Genomic DNA, 15,413 nt, shown 5'->3' on the forward strand with positions numbered 1-15,413 from the left:
TCCAATGCACTGCATTGTTTTAAACAAAAACAAATGAGAACTCTCTTTTATTCCACTGTTTGTGAGCTACTGACCTTTTTCTAACAGCTCCCCAACCAGAGGAAACAACATTCTTCTTTTCATTAAAACCCTTCACAGAATAAAAATAATCTTCTAGCGGAAATAATCTCTGCATCTCAGGTTTCATCTAATAATTATTGCTTCCAATGTTTGTCACCCTGGTGAATCAGAATTACATATCCTATGCTTTCAGTGTTCTTTATAAAGGGATCACTCAGGACTCTGAAAAGTGATCTTAACAGTGTGCTAGAAAAAGTGCAGTTCAGACTATCTATAATTTGGGGAACCAAGAGGGTAAGGTATTTGGCAGGGGTCACACATATCAAAAGATCCAAAGTTCAATCTACTAATTTTGGAAGTAGGAAAATAAACAGTGGCCACCTGAGCAAGAGAGAGAAGAATTGGACAAAGCTCTTGTTCTATTTCTTTGCTGAGGGAGGGGGGGACGATGAGGAACACTGGATGAATTGGGCTTGACTGACGTCTGGCTTAACTGGTGAAGTTTCTGTCCCTGTCGAGGTGAGAGTTTAATTCGGACAACAGTGAAAGTAGAATGGCAGTAGTAGGGCAGATTAAATCAGCAAGCTGGTACAGATTTTGCATGAATTTGCAGTATTGCTTACAGTTGCATCAGAAGTAGGCTGATGCAACAATGTTATTTGCAACATCCACATTACCAATCACTTTAAAATATTTAAAAGAAGAATTGTGTAAGCCTGACAATAATGTAGAGGAGGAGGTTTGGTGCCCTCTACTGGTGATAGTACTAAGAAGAAAATTAGATTATTCGGCATTCTGACGAAGATAATTCCACAAAGCTCTACTGTCAAGGATTTCAAGTGAGAAATGGTCCAGGTCCTTCAGCGTGTACTACTTATTTTGGCGGGGGGGGGGGGCGAAATTGTAACATTAATTTCTCATGGTAGATTGACTTAATCAAAACTCTTTAAAAAGAATCACTTTTACCTAATTAATAATTGTAGGTTCCAGTCATTGCCACTCTGACTCAAAGCGTAATACTCAGTACTATCAGTGTTCTTTAAAGTGGAATTCTACATGTCCCACTCTAAATTTCTCTGAACAGTAACTATTTAGAAAAGAGTACACATACTGAATATTCAATTCAGTGAATTTGGAGACAAGCAGAATTACCCATAGCTCAAGCTTGCCTCCCAGTAATAGTGTATAGAGATGCTACAATGTAGAATTAATAGTACACCATTTAGGAAGAGCTGGAATGGATTAAACTTGAATGGTGATAAATCCTTTAATGAGAACAAGAAAATAGTTCTCTAGATCCTGATGGATTTCTTGCTTGGCCTTTAAAAGAAATGGCTTGTTGGTTTTAATTTCCCATGATTTTCTAGATCTGGCGGAAGATTTTAGTAGATTGGAAAATAGTAAAAACTTTATTGAAAAAAGGAGAAAGGCAGATTTCAAGAAAATGAAGATCACTTAAATTGGACCTGAGGGAAATATTAAAAGCTATTAATCAAATACTATTGCAGAGCACTGAGAAAGTCAAGGTAATCAGGCAGAGGCTAGGAAAACTGCATGTTTAATTTAGAATTACAGAGTCATAAAACAGTACAGCGCAGAAACGTGCCACCTAGTCCTTGTTGAACTTTTATTTTCCCTAGTCCCATCAACGTGCACCTTGACGGTAGCCCTCCCTTCCCCCGCCCCTGTCCATGTACTTATCCAAACTGCTCTTAAATGTTGAAATTGAAACCACATCCACCACTTCCACTGGCAGCTTGTTTCACACTCTTACCACCCTCTGAGTGAAGAATTTCCCCCTCATGTTCCCCCAGAATATTTCACCTTTCACCCTTTACCCATGACCTCTAGTTCTATTCTCTCTGAACTTTAGTGAGGAAAAAGCCTACTTGCATTTACCTTATCTATACCACTCATAATGTTGTATACCTCAATCAAATCTCCCTCATTCTCCTACGCTCCAGGGTATAAAGTCGTAAACTGTTCACCCTTTCCTATAACTCAGTTCCTGAAGTTTCGGCAACATTCTTGGAAATTTCTACTGTACTCTTTCAAACTTATTGATATCTTTCCTGTATGTAGGTGACCAAATCAGCACACAATGCTCCAAATTAGGCCTTGCCATTGTCCTGAGCAACTTCAACATAACATCCCACTTCTGTAGTCTTACTTTGAATTATGAAGGCCAATGTGTCGAAAGCTCTGTTTAAGTCTTTATCTGTGACACCACTTTCAAGGAATTATGGATCTTTCTTCTTCCACCCCCTCCCCCCGATCCTTATGTCTGCCCCACTCCTCAGTGACCTACCTTTCATGTCCTATCCTGGTTTGTCCTCCCAAAGTGCAGAAACTCGGACTTCTCTGTATTAAATTCCATCTGCCATTTTCAGCCCATTTCTTCAACTGGTCCAGATCACACTGCAAGCCTTCTTTGCTGTCCATTACACCCCCATCTTGGTGTCATCTACAAATTTGCTGATCCAGTTTACCACATTATTATCCTGATCATTGATGTAGATGACAAACAACAACAGACAATTTCTTGAAATTGTTTGAGGCAGTAATATATACTATGCAATGGTTAAAGGAGAAGTAATGAGATGCATTAGACTTGGGTTTCCAGAAAGCATGCATTGGTTTCAAAGGCATTTACGGAAAATAAAAGCTCATAATGTGATAGTTAACATTAGTGTTAGCAGAGGACTTGCAGGCTAACAGGGCAGGGTCTTTGCTGGTAAGGAAGGTGCAATTAGTAGAATGTCACGGGGATATGTTTTGGATTCTCAATTTCCTTTTTGCAATTTGTAGCAATGACTTGGATAAAAGAATCCAAGTTACGTTTACTGTATTTGCTGATAACAGAAAGTTAGGTGGAAAAGTAGGTTATGAAGATGACCTATAAGGAGACTATGAAAGGGGAGATGGTTAAACAAATGGTCAAAGATCTGGAAAATGTGAGAAAATAAAATTGTCCCAATTTGGGGGCAAGGAGCATATTACCAAAATGGTGAGTGATTGCAGAATTGAAGTACAGAGGGATTTGGGTGTCCTTGTACCTACTCTGCAGAAGGGTAGTATTCAAGGAGAGAAAGCAATTGGGAAAACTGATAACGTGATTTTTTTTAAAATTAAATTCCCTGAATAATAAACAAAGTAGGGAAGTTGTGCTTCAATTATGTATGAAATCAGCGAGACCACATCTGGAGTTGAATATACAGTATTTAAGAAATTAATGTGTTGAAAGCAGTTCTGAGAAATTTTATCAGACTGATACCAAGAATGAACATGTTGTTTTCAGAAGAAAAGTTGGACAACCTAGCTTGTATCTGCTGAAGTTTAGAAGATTTTGAGAGGGGTTTTAATTAAAAAGTATAAGATGGAGTGGATTGAGAGGTTCTTGATAGAGTGGATGTGAAGGTATTTCCTCTAGTGGGGGAATCTAGAACTGGAAATTACTGTTTTAAAAAATCCATTGAAGACCAATTGAGGTTATTTTCTCTTCTCTCTGAAGGCTATAAGTCTCAATACAGGAGCCCCTCAGGGCTGCATACTGAGTCCCCTCCTTTACTGCCTGTATACCCATGGCTGTATCACCACGCACAGCTCCATTCTGCTAATTAAATTTGCCGACGACACTACATTGATTGGCCTTATCTCAAACAATAATGAGGTGGCCTACAGGGAAGAAGTCATCTCTCTGACACAGTGGTGTCAACAAAACAGCCTCTCCCTCAGTGTCTGAAAAACAAAGGAGCTGGTTGTGGATTACAGGAGGAATAGAGACGGGCTAACCCCTATTGACATCAATGGTTCTGGGGTTGAGAGGGTAAACAGCTTCAAGTTCCTTGGCATCCACATCACTGAGGACCTCACGTGGTCTGTACACACCAGCTGGGTGGTGAAAAAGGCACAACAGTGCCTTGTTCACTTCAGATGGTTGAAGAAATTTGGTATGGGCCCCCAAATCCTAAGAACTTTCTACAGGGGCACAACTGAGAGCATCCTGACTGGCTGCATCGCTGCCTGGTATGGGAACTGTACCTCCCTTAATTGTGGGACTCTGCAGAGAGTGGTACAGATAGCCCAACACATCTGTAGTTGTGAACTTCCCACTATTCAGGACATTTACAAAGACAGGTGTGTAAAAAGGGCCCGTAGGATCGTTGGGGACCCAAGTCACCATAACCACAATCTGTTCCAGCTGCTACCATCCAGGAAGTGGTACTGCAGCGTAAAAGCCAGGACCAACAGGCTCCGGGACTGCTGCTTTCACCAGGCCATCAGACTGATGAACTCACACTGGTTTGAGTGTGCTCTATATTACATTGACTGTTCTATTTATAATAAATTACTGTGATTGCACGTGGCACACTTAGATGGAGATGTAACAAAGATTTTTACTCATGTATGTGAAGGATGTAAGAAATAAAGTCAATTCAATTCAATGTTATTTCTAATACACAAGTGTAAAGGAAAATGAAATGATTGTTACTCTAGATACGATGCGGCACAAAAATCACTAAGAAGGGTCTCGGCCCAAAATGTCAACTATCTATTCATTTCCATAGGTGCTGCCTGACCTGCTGAGATCCTTTAGCATTTTGGTTGTGATACAACAAGATAATTTAGAACACAATAATTAAACACAAACATTAACTATAAATACATAAGATAGCATATTTACATTGACTACTTGTTTGTCCATAAAGTGACGCGAGGCACAAGAGTGTGTACATAAGGTGACTCTGACAGGAAACAATAAAGGAGTGGTGGGTTAATGGGTGGAGATGTTGGCCATTCATACTGCTTGGGGAAAGTAACTGCTGGTGGTCCTTATGGTTCTGACATAGATGCTTCATAGCCTCCCTGATAGTGGGGGACACAGTCCATGAGCAGGGTGGGTAGAATCCTTCATAATGTTACTGGCTCTTGTCTGGGAGTAATCTATATACATGTTTTTGATGGTGGGTATATGTTGGTGCTGGTGAAGCCTTGGCCAGTTTTGACTACTTGTTGTAGAGCCTTCCTGTCTGTCACAGTTCAGTTTCCATACCATGTGGTGATGCAGCATGTTAGGATGCTCTGTAGAAGGACTAGAGTATAGATGTGTATAGTCCAGCTTTCTTCAACCTCCTCAGCAAGCAGAGGCATCGGTGGTCTTTCCTGATTGTGTAGAATGTGTTCATGACAGTTTGTGTGCGATGTACCCTCCCAGGAGTTTAAAACTGCTTGCAGATTTCACTGCTGTGTCACTGATGTAAAGAGGGGTGTGAATGGTGCAAGTTCTCCTGAAACTGATGACTGTCTCCTTTGTCTTGTTGACATTGGGGAAGAAGTAACTCGGCACCAGGTCTTGAGCTCTTCCAACCACCTCTCTGTAAACTGTCTCATCGTTGCTGGTGATGAGCCCCACTGCTGTCATGTCATTGGCGAACTTGACAAGTGATTATTCGGGTGTTTGTCCGTGCAGCAACGAGCTCAGCACGTTATCCTGGGGCCCCCTGTGTTGATGGAGAGGGAGTAGTGCGTGTGTATCCAGATAAATACTTCAATAGGAAAGTGGTGAAAGGTTATCACTGGTAGATAGGAACGCAGCTTTCAGGTTACAGTCAGGTGAGCCATGATCTGATTAAATGAAGCAAGCTCGAAAAATCATGCCTTGTTCTTTTTGTTTCATTGATATTTATGTTAATTACATCAATAGTAGAAAATATAAATTCGAATAATTTAAGTACAGAACTTTAATCTTTATGTGTGAACTTTAACAGTATTTGCCTGTTCCACAGCAGACTGATTGTACCACTTTCAATCCTTTCCATCCCATGTGCATGTTGGTACCAGGAGCTTCTTCACAGAAAGGCAAACTTATCTAGAATTTTCTTGCTGGCTCAGCTGCATATCAGCTCAGCATTAACTTTTAAGTGATGTTTTATTATACTTAAATCTACACACCAGTTTTTTATTTTTCATGAATTTAACCTTGTATACAAAGTAAGCTGAAATTTAAAATGGGTTATAGATGATCATCTCATTGACTATTCAGTAGATCCATTTTATATAGGTCCTGCTGCAGTTTGATTCCTTTTGTCCCAGTGTTTCATTCTTCAGTCTGATTTTGGATATACTTTGTGCACTGACCATAGTGTAGCTATAACCCCTTTCGCTTGCTGGTCAAACTTGAGCCATGTGTTTGTTATCTACTTCAAATGTTAACCATTATTACTCAGATGACACCACTGTAGTGCACTGAATCACAAATAATAATGAGTCAAAGCGGAGTAAGGAGATAGCCTGGTAGCTGGGCATCGTAACAACAATTTCCCATGGTCGTGACAAAAGAGCTGGTCATTCCCTTCAAGAAGGCGCTGCAGTCCACACGCTCCTGTTTACCTGAGTGGTGCTAAGGATGAGTGAGTTAAGAGCTTCAAGTTCCTAGAAGGGAACATCAATATCCGTTCCTGGTCCAACCACAGGGATGTCACAGGCATCTCTACTTCTTGAGAAAGCTGAAGAAATTCAGCAAGTCCCCATTGGCCTTTAATTTTTATTGATGCACCATAGTAGGCATCGTATCTGGATGCATCATGGCTTTGTTTGGCAACTGCTCTTCCTAAGCTGCAGAACAAGCTCAGCACATCACAAAAACAAGCCTTCCCTCCATGAGCTCTGTCATCACTTCTCAGTAAAGCAGTTAATGTAATCTAAGACCCCACACCATGGTCATGTACCTTATTGTCTGCCTGCACTACACTTCCTCTAACTGTAACACTTCAGTATATATTCTGTTGTTTTTCCCATGTATTAGCTTGATGTGATGAAATAATCTGTATGAACGACATGCAAAACAAATGTTCTCACTGTCCCTTAGTTAATGTGACAATAATTACTTAACTTCAATTCCCTTAGGACAGTAATCACCCAGAAACTCTCATCAATTTGATCGTACTTTCTCAGCATTTGGGCAAGGCTCCTGAGGTAAGGCTTCTGAAAAATTTGACATAATGATGTTTACTAGATATCCCCACATTGATGTGAAAGTAAATCCTTCATGCTGACAAGAACTGTTCCATTTTCAACTCCTTATGTCTACTGAACAAAATTGCATCAGTCATGAGTAACCTAAGGGACCCTAGAATTGGCCTTTGCATCCCTAGTATAGAAAGGTCATGTGGAAGGGGTTGCAGAATTATCTGAAATACATTGCACCATGTGAACCAGACTCTTCAGCAAAGTCTTTCTCCTAGTCAGTGCGATAAGACACCAGAGCTGTCAAATACACTTTCCTCACCTTAACTATATTGAACAACTCTTGTATTTTAGACCATTTGAACCAGTTGTTCACACCTGGTAGAAGCGGAATTTCTGTACTTTTTTTTTGCCAAGTTGTTAGCAATTTCAGTGAGGCATCAGAATGTAATTTTGTTTCAGAGTTGTGGTCGTCTGAGCCTTCAAGACTCTAAACTTGGGTGTTTACATTTCTTGTTTTCTCCAATAGGAGAGAGCTGCTGTGAAAGTAAAACGAGTCTTGTGCCAACCTTAGAAAGAGATCTGGCAGCATCAGTCACAACTGCTAACTATCCTTTAAGGCAGGTGTTTCCAAACTTTTTTTTAATGCCATGGACCAGTACCAATAAGTAAAAGGTCTGTGGACTCCAGGTTGGGAACCCCTGAATTAAGGAGTGTGCATTTGTTGATAGTTGATGTAGGGATGGAATTGACTTTGGTAAATCACCTGTACAAGTACACAAAATTGACCTGTTTTGCAATACTAAATTCGTCAGCAGGTGGCACCATCTACAGATTTCTTGTGCAATTATCTGCATTGATATGAGTCATCAACAGAGAGTGTTCCGGTAATGCCACATGCAATCTGTCACTGTTGGTGGTGCCGCCTCATGCTAAATTGTACTTTTTTTTCTATAAACAGGTTAGTAACCGCTATCTCTCGCAGCTGAAGGATGGGCACAGAGGTCATCCTTTTGTTAAAGAGTATATAGCCAAGGTACGTGAAAACGGCTTGCATTGTTACGGGCTGTGAATTTACTAAAGAATTTTGGTTTATAAATGAATACTTATTTCAGTAGAAGTCAGGAGGTTTCTCGCTTAATCTCAAATCTTTAAATAGAAATCATCTTGGTGATTTGGGAAATTTATAACTGACTTAAATCTTGTTAGGAAACAATAAAAGCGAGAGCAGCAGTTCTTAATTGCTATTCTGAAGAACATGTAATAAATCCTTAATATGTACAGTGAGTTGTGATTTAAAATCCTAAGAAAATACCAAATACTATTTGGCTCATGGAATAACAATTCTTTGTAGATGGCTTTGGTCAATCTTGCTGAGCATTCCGTTAAACTGTGGAACCTCAGGTCATTATATCTTAGCATCAAAGTTGGTTTGATTGAAGTGTTTTGTGTGACCATCTAGGATTAATAAATAACAAGACTTGCATTTTTTCTTCACTTTTACTGCTATCAGACATTTCGAAATGCTTCACTTTGCAAGTACTTAAATTAGTTTGATTGTCATTAGCAGAAGCAAAGCCAGGAGCCAGTGTACACATAGCATGCTCCTACAGGAAACAGCTATCTAAGAATAGGTTATTTATTTTTGGTTGTGTTAACCAAGAGACATATCCACTTATTTAGGAAATCAGTAGAATTTTGCTCAAGGGTATAGATTATTTTTCTTGCTGTCACTGACATACCAGGGAATTTTTAGACACAAACCTAATGACATATTTATCTCACTGAATTAATGGAATTGAAAATAAATATAGTTGTGGTTCTATATTTCAACATGTAGCAAGACCTTGCATGGCTAGATTGCAAAGTGCAGCTAGCCACCATATTCATTCTAGAGGGAATTCCCAGGGATGTGAGTACAGCACACACATTAGTATGAAGAGGCACAGCTCCTCCAACAGGTGTGACCTTTGAGTGATGTCTGCTGGAAGGATTATGAAATGTGTTCAATGACTATGATGTTAATTGAGCTTCTGATTCAGTTCTATTAAGTACTAAATGTATATTTAGTAGGCAAGAGATATTCTATATGTTCATTTCTGTTTTTAAAAAACCTAAATGAGTTCTGAACTCTCCCCACAGGAGCACGAATTTGATCGATTGGTTTTGCAGTACGCTCCAAGTGCATGAGAAGAAGGGAAATATTACCTATGAAGATGGAATGATCAGAAATTAATATCTTGGACTGTTTATCCTTGGAGCAATCCAACTCTGGATGTACATTTAAAACTAATGTCGTAGGATCTGATTCCTTGTACAAAAGTGACTAGCGAGCAATTATTACTTTCTTTGAGACTCTACTGTTTAATATTAAAGACTGTATTTGAGGTTAATTTTGGTCATAAGATTTGTCAATCTGCACAAAATTCTAACATCAGTTATAACAACTTCTGAATTATAACTGTCAATAAAATCATCATGATTCCAACTATCTCTTGACAGGATTTGAACTACACTACTAAGCTTACATTTATTGCCTAAAATCAGTGGTTGTGAAGTGCTGCAGCTCTTGTAATAGTTAAATATTTGGTTTAACCAGGTCATCTGTTACCCACCACCTCAAACGCAGGATTCAGGGTCAAAGTACAGTTTGTACAGTGGTATATGATCTCCATTAGAGTAGTTGTAAGGGTTATTTCAAAGAATTCAGTTTCAAAAAATGTATGTGTAGAGAGAGAGATTTTTAGTGTTTCACACTCTGACATTCTTCTGACAAAAGGTTTCATACCTGAAACATTAACTCTGTCTGGTGTGCTGCCTGACCTGCTTGGTATCTCCAACATCTTCCTTTTAAGTTTCCAGCAACATATTTTTTTGAGTTAGTTTGTATTCAGTTAGACTGTTATTGACTTTGGAGGGCGGAAAACTCATAATTGGTAATCTTTCTGCTAACTGTTACCTTCTGCTCAATGTGAATATAAACATGGCATGGGATCTGAGTCTAATATAACAGTATACCTTGTGGACCTGGTTTCCAACTACAGTCACTTAGGGTTTGGTAGCTTGGCTTGTTGAAGCTGGATTTCAGCAAGAATCAGCACTGGCTGTGAAGGGAATAATTATTTTCATATTATTCCAATCAACATGAATATATAAGAAATCTCTTCACAGCAGTGTTTTTGTGGTCACTTTGTAACTTGTTTTGTATGGCAAGTGTGGCCCGGGAGGGGCAGACACGAGTCTGTCCGTTCGGGAGCCGGGGTTGGATCGATCTTTGTCTGGCATCTATTCTACAGCCGTTCCAACATGTGTGGCCCTGAGTTGGCATCGCCGGATGGGATCCTTGAAGCATGCAAGCCTCTGCACGACATCAACACGTTGATCTAGTCATTCTTTGTAACAGTAATAATTAAAATGGCTAGCTCTAATCAGTTGGGTAACTTAACCAAGTGGTAAAATAACATCAACACACATAAAAGTTGCTGGTGAACGCAACTTTGCAGGACCCTGACGAAGGGTCTCGGCCTGAAACGTCGACTGCACCTCTTCCTAGAGATGCTGCCTGGCCTGCTGCGTTCACCAGCAACTTTTATGTGTGTTGCTTGAATTTCCAGCATCTGCAGAATTCCTGTTGTTTGTCATAAAATAACATTTTGTTTTGTACAACATTCTCAACATATACTCTATAGCCTGAATAAATAATGTACTTATTGATTCTCTTTATAACCAAATCAGGATATGCATCGTACTTTTGTACTATTGATTGCTGTGAGCTACTGTGTCCTTCGTAGAGAAACAGGGTATGTCTAAAGTCCCTGAGGTGCATCGTGCCAGTTAGCAGTTTAGATGGTAACCGTGGAGAGGCATATGATAAACGTTTTAATGACAGTCATAACTGCAAAAGTGAGATGATGAGCACTCTATGTTGAAGAGAGGGGGGTGATGCAGAAAACAAGGGGAATGCCTTTATTAAGATGGAACCAAGATTGTCTAGGTGACACAGTGGGCCTTTGGTGCCATCCTCGTGAGACAAGTGAATGCTTGTTAACTGTAGTTGATTTATCTGGAGGAAGATGAATGAGGGTGGTGCTGGAACTGTGAGGTGCAGTGTGTGGAAATGTGGAACAAAAATAATGTAAGTAAAATTCAGCCGATCAGGTACCATCAGTGTAAAGAGGGTAAAAATTGAGCTAATATTCAGGTGCATAACCTTGTATCAGAACTGGCGGTTCAGACATAAACAGGAAAGGCTGGTGCACCCAAAGGGAAAAGGGGTGCATTGGAACAGTGTAGCAGGGCAAAACAGAGGTCAAAGTGGAATGGAAAATTAAAGAGAAGCTCGGGCTCAGCCTCAAAAACTTATTGGGGCTATGTGCAAAGCAATCACTTGATCTGAATTTGGTTTCTCCTCAATGACCACCAAATGCAATCTACTAAATTTAATCTCAACTGCCTTGTTAAGACAATGTTGTGAAAGGAGTGGGTCAAAGATAAATTATAATTGACTCCTATCACAACCACCAGCTTAATAACAGTTTATCTTATAACACCAGCAGAATTTCCATTCTCCCAGTTACATTACATCTGTTCCAATTTTAGATTATTTCTGTACATCAAACCCTCAATGAATTCAAATACTAGTCACTTTCCATTAAGCTTGTTCACTCCTCAGCCCAGAATAGATTTTGATTGCATCCCTGGAGAATTACACTTGGACACCTGCATGCTAACCTGTCTATCCTTGTTTGTGTAATACTATTATAAGTAAGTATACACAAAATATATCAAAACAACATGCAGTTCTGTAGGCTTGTAATGCACACTTGGTGATTCAGAGCCATCACTGAGTAATAGCCAATATTTTCTGTACCTTTTGGTACAAAAGAATGTAGAAATCTGGATTAGTCTTTGCAGAAGGAACTAAGGAAGTCCGATTAGGTAAGATGGGAGATGATATTTTAAGGATAAGGATAAATCCACAACACCTCAAGTTAAGTCTTGACAACCAATATTATAGGATGGGAATATGCCCAGATGAACCAAGAAAACCATTTAGCATTTGAGTCTGTTTTTATAAGATCAAGGGTGATGAAATGCACCAGAACTGTGAGCCACTGAGGACACTGAAGGAACAAGGAAAACAGGAACTCTAAATCCAATAGTCAGTATTCATTGGGGTACTCATTTTAAAGAAACAGATATCAAACTAAAAGCTGAGATACTGTTCTAAATGGGAGACGTACATAACTTCATTCTATCACACAAAGTCTTCAACTGCTAGTACAAATTTTTTAAGCATTATTCTTTCCATCCAGGAACAACTAGATGAGGTTCAGTTTCCCATCGCCAACTATATTCCAACAATCCACGAAGTCATTAAGAAAGAACAGTGGACCTGGGAATTTATACAAGTCCAGATGGTGAATAAATAAACAAAAAAAAGAGACTGGAACTGCACAGTAGTCCATCAACTGAAAGAAAAATAAAGATTCATTACTACCTTCCAATGTACCATACAGTGTGAATGGATAGAAAATTGAAAGCAGCCACAGGGTTTTGGTGAAAAGAGCAAAAACCAAAGATACAATTTTATTTATTTCAAACTGTTTGTTTGGAATTGTTATCTTTTAAAGGTGAGGGATGAACTGTGTGCACTGTCTTTTGTTATTTTGGGGGTGTATCAGAACCACTGCCTATCAACAAGAAAATGGAGATCTGCCTTCTGATAACCCTTTTACATGAAGGTGCTCCCATAATATTGTTGAGATGAGTATATTTAGATGATGGGAATAAATTGTTGATATATTCAAAGTCAGAATATCGTGTGGCTTAAAGCCCTTGGCATTACAGCCTTTTCCTCTCTTTCTGTTGGTCAGGTGGAAAAACCTTTAATTTGTCTAGCTTGTTCATTGTACTTGGATGAAAATAGTAATGGGTATGTGGTGTTTGACAGTGCATTTATGTAAGAGTAGGAAAGAGGAGTGAATCATGTAATGGAAAAATGAGGTCAATATAGAACTGGCAAAAATTAAGCTCTGTTTATTCTAAATCATAAGCTAAATAACAGTTGATAAATCAAGCTGCTATGATTCATCATGGCTAAGAAACGTACCTTAATATTAAATCAGGCAAGTTTTTCTCTATCTTCTCACAATCTCAGTTCTTCCACAGTCAACTGTAGGGGAGAGGCTGGGTGAGAAGTAACACAGCAGTTTGCTGGTGCTGGGTCTTTGGCTCAGTTCTTCCCCTCCCACCCTTGCCCTCAGAAGTTGAATAGAACCCATTTTCACAACACACCCGGTTCCTGCAAGGGATGGTAATGTTGATATATCTATGTGAAACTATAAATAAGAAGAGAGCCAAAAAATGGGCTGCCAATTTACTATCACCCATCAGACAGGGTTGTACAAAGTCAGAATTCTATGGTTGGAAACTCTGCCCTGGAGACACTGGAAAGAAGTGTTGCACTGTGGCTTCAGACCAGCTGACTTGGCAGAGACCAAAGATCAAGCTTTCTTCTCTGTATGAACTGCCCTTACCATTCCAACTGTCAGGGGAATTTTGATTCAATATTATTCTCAATTAAAATTGGACCATCTCCATAGGGACAAGTTTTTCCTGCATGTGATGATTCCATTTCTCTGAATACATCAATAATTAGCCTCATAATTATCCATATTGCTTTCAGCAGCATTCTAAGTAAACCCCAAATGAATATGCTGCATTGAATAATTCAGCACATTCCGGATTAGGTTTGGAAGCATGGTAAAAATGGAACTCACATGGAGCCACAGGCTATGAATGATGTGATGCCCATGGAGATACCTTGTCAGATGAGTTTTGGTATTCTCTTTAGTTGAGATTAATCAAATTGCTTCAACAAAAAGTTATAAATCACTCAATGAATTTTAATTAGATATTTGATTGCTCTTTCACTGAAGTCCTGTGTTTGCTGGTTGAACTCCAGCAACTAAAGGAAAATTATTAGCTCAGTGGTCTTGTTCCACTATGCAAATATTCTCACCCCAGCTTCAGGAACATGCAGGTTTTCAGAGTCAAAATAGTAACAGTGTCCTCATGTTTGTAGTCAAAGGGATCTCAATTTTAGAACTATTGTGCCTTGAGCTACCCAAGAACCTCTCTGTTCCAATGGCAACCAATTTGTGCACAGAAAACTGTCCCAAACTTATAATGTGATAATAAAGTTCGAAGTAAAAATTCTACTTGAATTTGCAGTAGGCTATTAGACCTGGGAAAGAATACTTTTGCTACTATTCAAATTAGTGTTGTATATTTTACATATGCAAAAAAAAGCACACTGACCATTAGTTTAACATCCCATGCAAGTGCCCCTCAATATGTACTGTAATGACAGTAGTTCTAGATTAGGATTTGGATCCATAACATTCTCATCCAGAGACAAGAGTGATCCATTAATTCATAGCCAAGTCTCTGGTATATCAATACTAAAGAAATACACTGGAAAAATATAAAATTTGAAAAGAAAAGCATAAAATGTTGGACAACTCAAAGGACATCTGTGGAGAGAGAAAGTACCTTTCATCAGGACTGTGCTAATGATTGCAAATGAGACAAGAACTAATATTCTTTCCTTGTGATTTACAACCAGACATTTCATAAATGAGATCTGATGCATTTTGTTGGGTGGTTTTTAAGATTAAAAATAGAAAATAATGGAGTTAGAATCCTAAAATAAACAGTGAATGACACAATAGGTGGATCAGCTTCATTTTAGGTTTTGATGCTTCATCAGATCTCTAGTGTTGATCTTCCTTTATCATTTACAGTGCTGAATATTCTACTTATCTATTCACAATATGTAGTCACAATATATTGTTCTGGCATTTGTTGCCCATCCTAAATTGGTCCTGTACTGATTGGAGGCTAGTTAATATTCAACAGCATTGGTGGGTCTGAAACAACCCGACCTTCTTTGAAGACAATCTTAAGAATATGATGAGAGATAGGACAAAATTACAGCCATCAGGGTCTGTATCAGTGCATTAGGGATGCAGAATCAAAAAAGGGTATCAAATACAGTACTCTCAATGCATGGAATATCTCAATGCATGGAATTTAAGAAATAAGGTGGATAATCTTGTTGCACTATTACAGATTGTCAGGTATAATGTTGTGACCATCACTGAATCATGGCTGAAGGATGGTTGTAATTGGGAGCTGAATATCCGAGGTTACACGTTGTATCGGAGGGACAGGAAGGTGAGCAGAGGGGGTGGCGTAGCTCTGCTGGTAAAGAATGGCATCAGATCAGTAGAAAGATGTGACATAGGATCGGAAGATGTTGAATCCTTGTGGGTTGAGTTAAGAAACTGCAAGGGTAAGAGGACCCTGATGGCAGTTACATT

The 15,413-nt window shown here is 39.1% G+C and overlaps 1 protein-coding gene across 2 annotated transcripts in view; it reads left to right on the forward strand.

The window, feature by feature from the left end:
• cope (COPI coat complex subunit epsilon) overlaps nucleotides 1-9,419 on the forward strand; it is a 28,138-nt gene extending 18,719 nt beyond the window's left edge. The window contains exons 8-10 of one of the 2 annotated variants that reach the window (XM_072244623.1): nucleotides 6,967-7,035; nucleotides 7,988-8,062; nucleotides 9,169-9,419. In XM_072244623.1, the coding sequence (XP_072100724.1) occupies nucleotides 6,967-7,035; nucleotides 7,988-8,062; nucleotides 9,169-9,216 (192 nt within the window). In that variant the 3' untranslated portion in view covers nucleotides 9,217-9,419. The remainder of the gene's footprint in view (nucleotides 1-6,966; nucleotides 7,036-7,987; nucleotides 8,063-9,168) is intronic. The other variant, XM_072244624.1, reaches the window with a different exon arrangement.
• The last annotated feature ends 5,994 nt before the right edge of the window (nucleotides 9,420-15,413 follow it).

This window comes from Mobula birostris, chromosome 26, assembly GCF_030028105.1.
Source record: "Mobula birostris isolate sMobBir1 chromosome 26, sMobBir1.hap1, whole genome shotgun sequence".
Taxonomy (NCBI): domain Eukaryota; kingdom Metazoa; phylum Chordata; class Chondrichthyes; order Myliobatiformes; family Myliobatidae; genus Mobula; species Mobula birostris.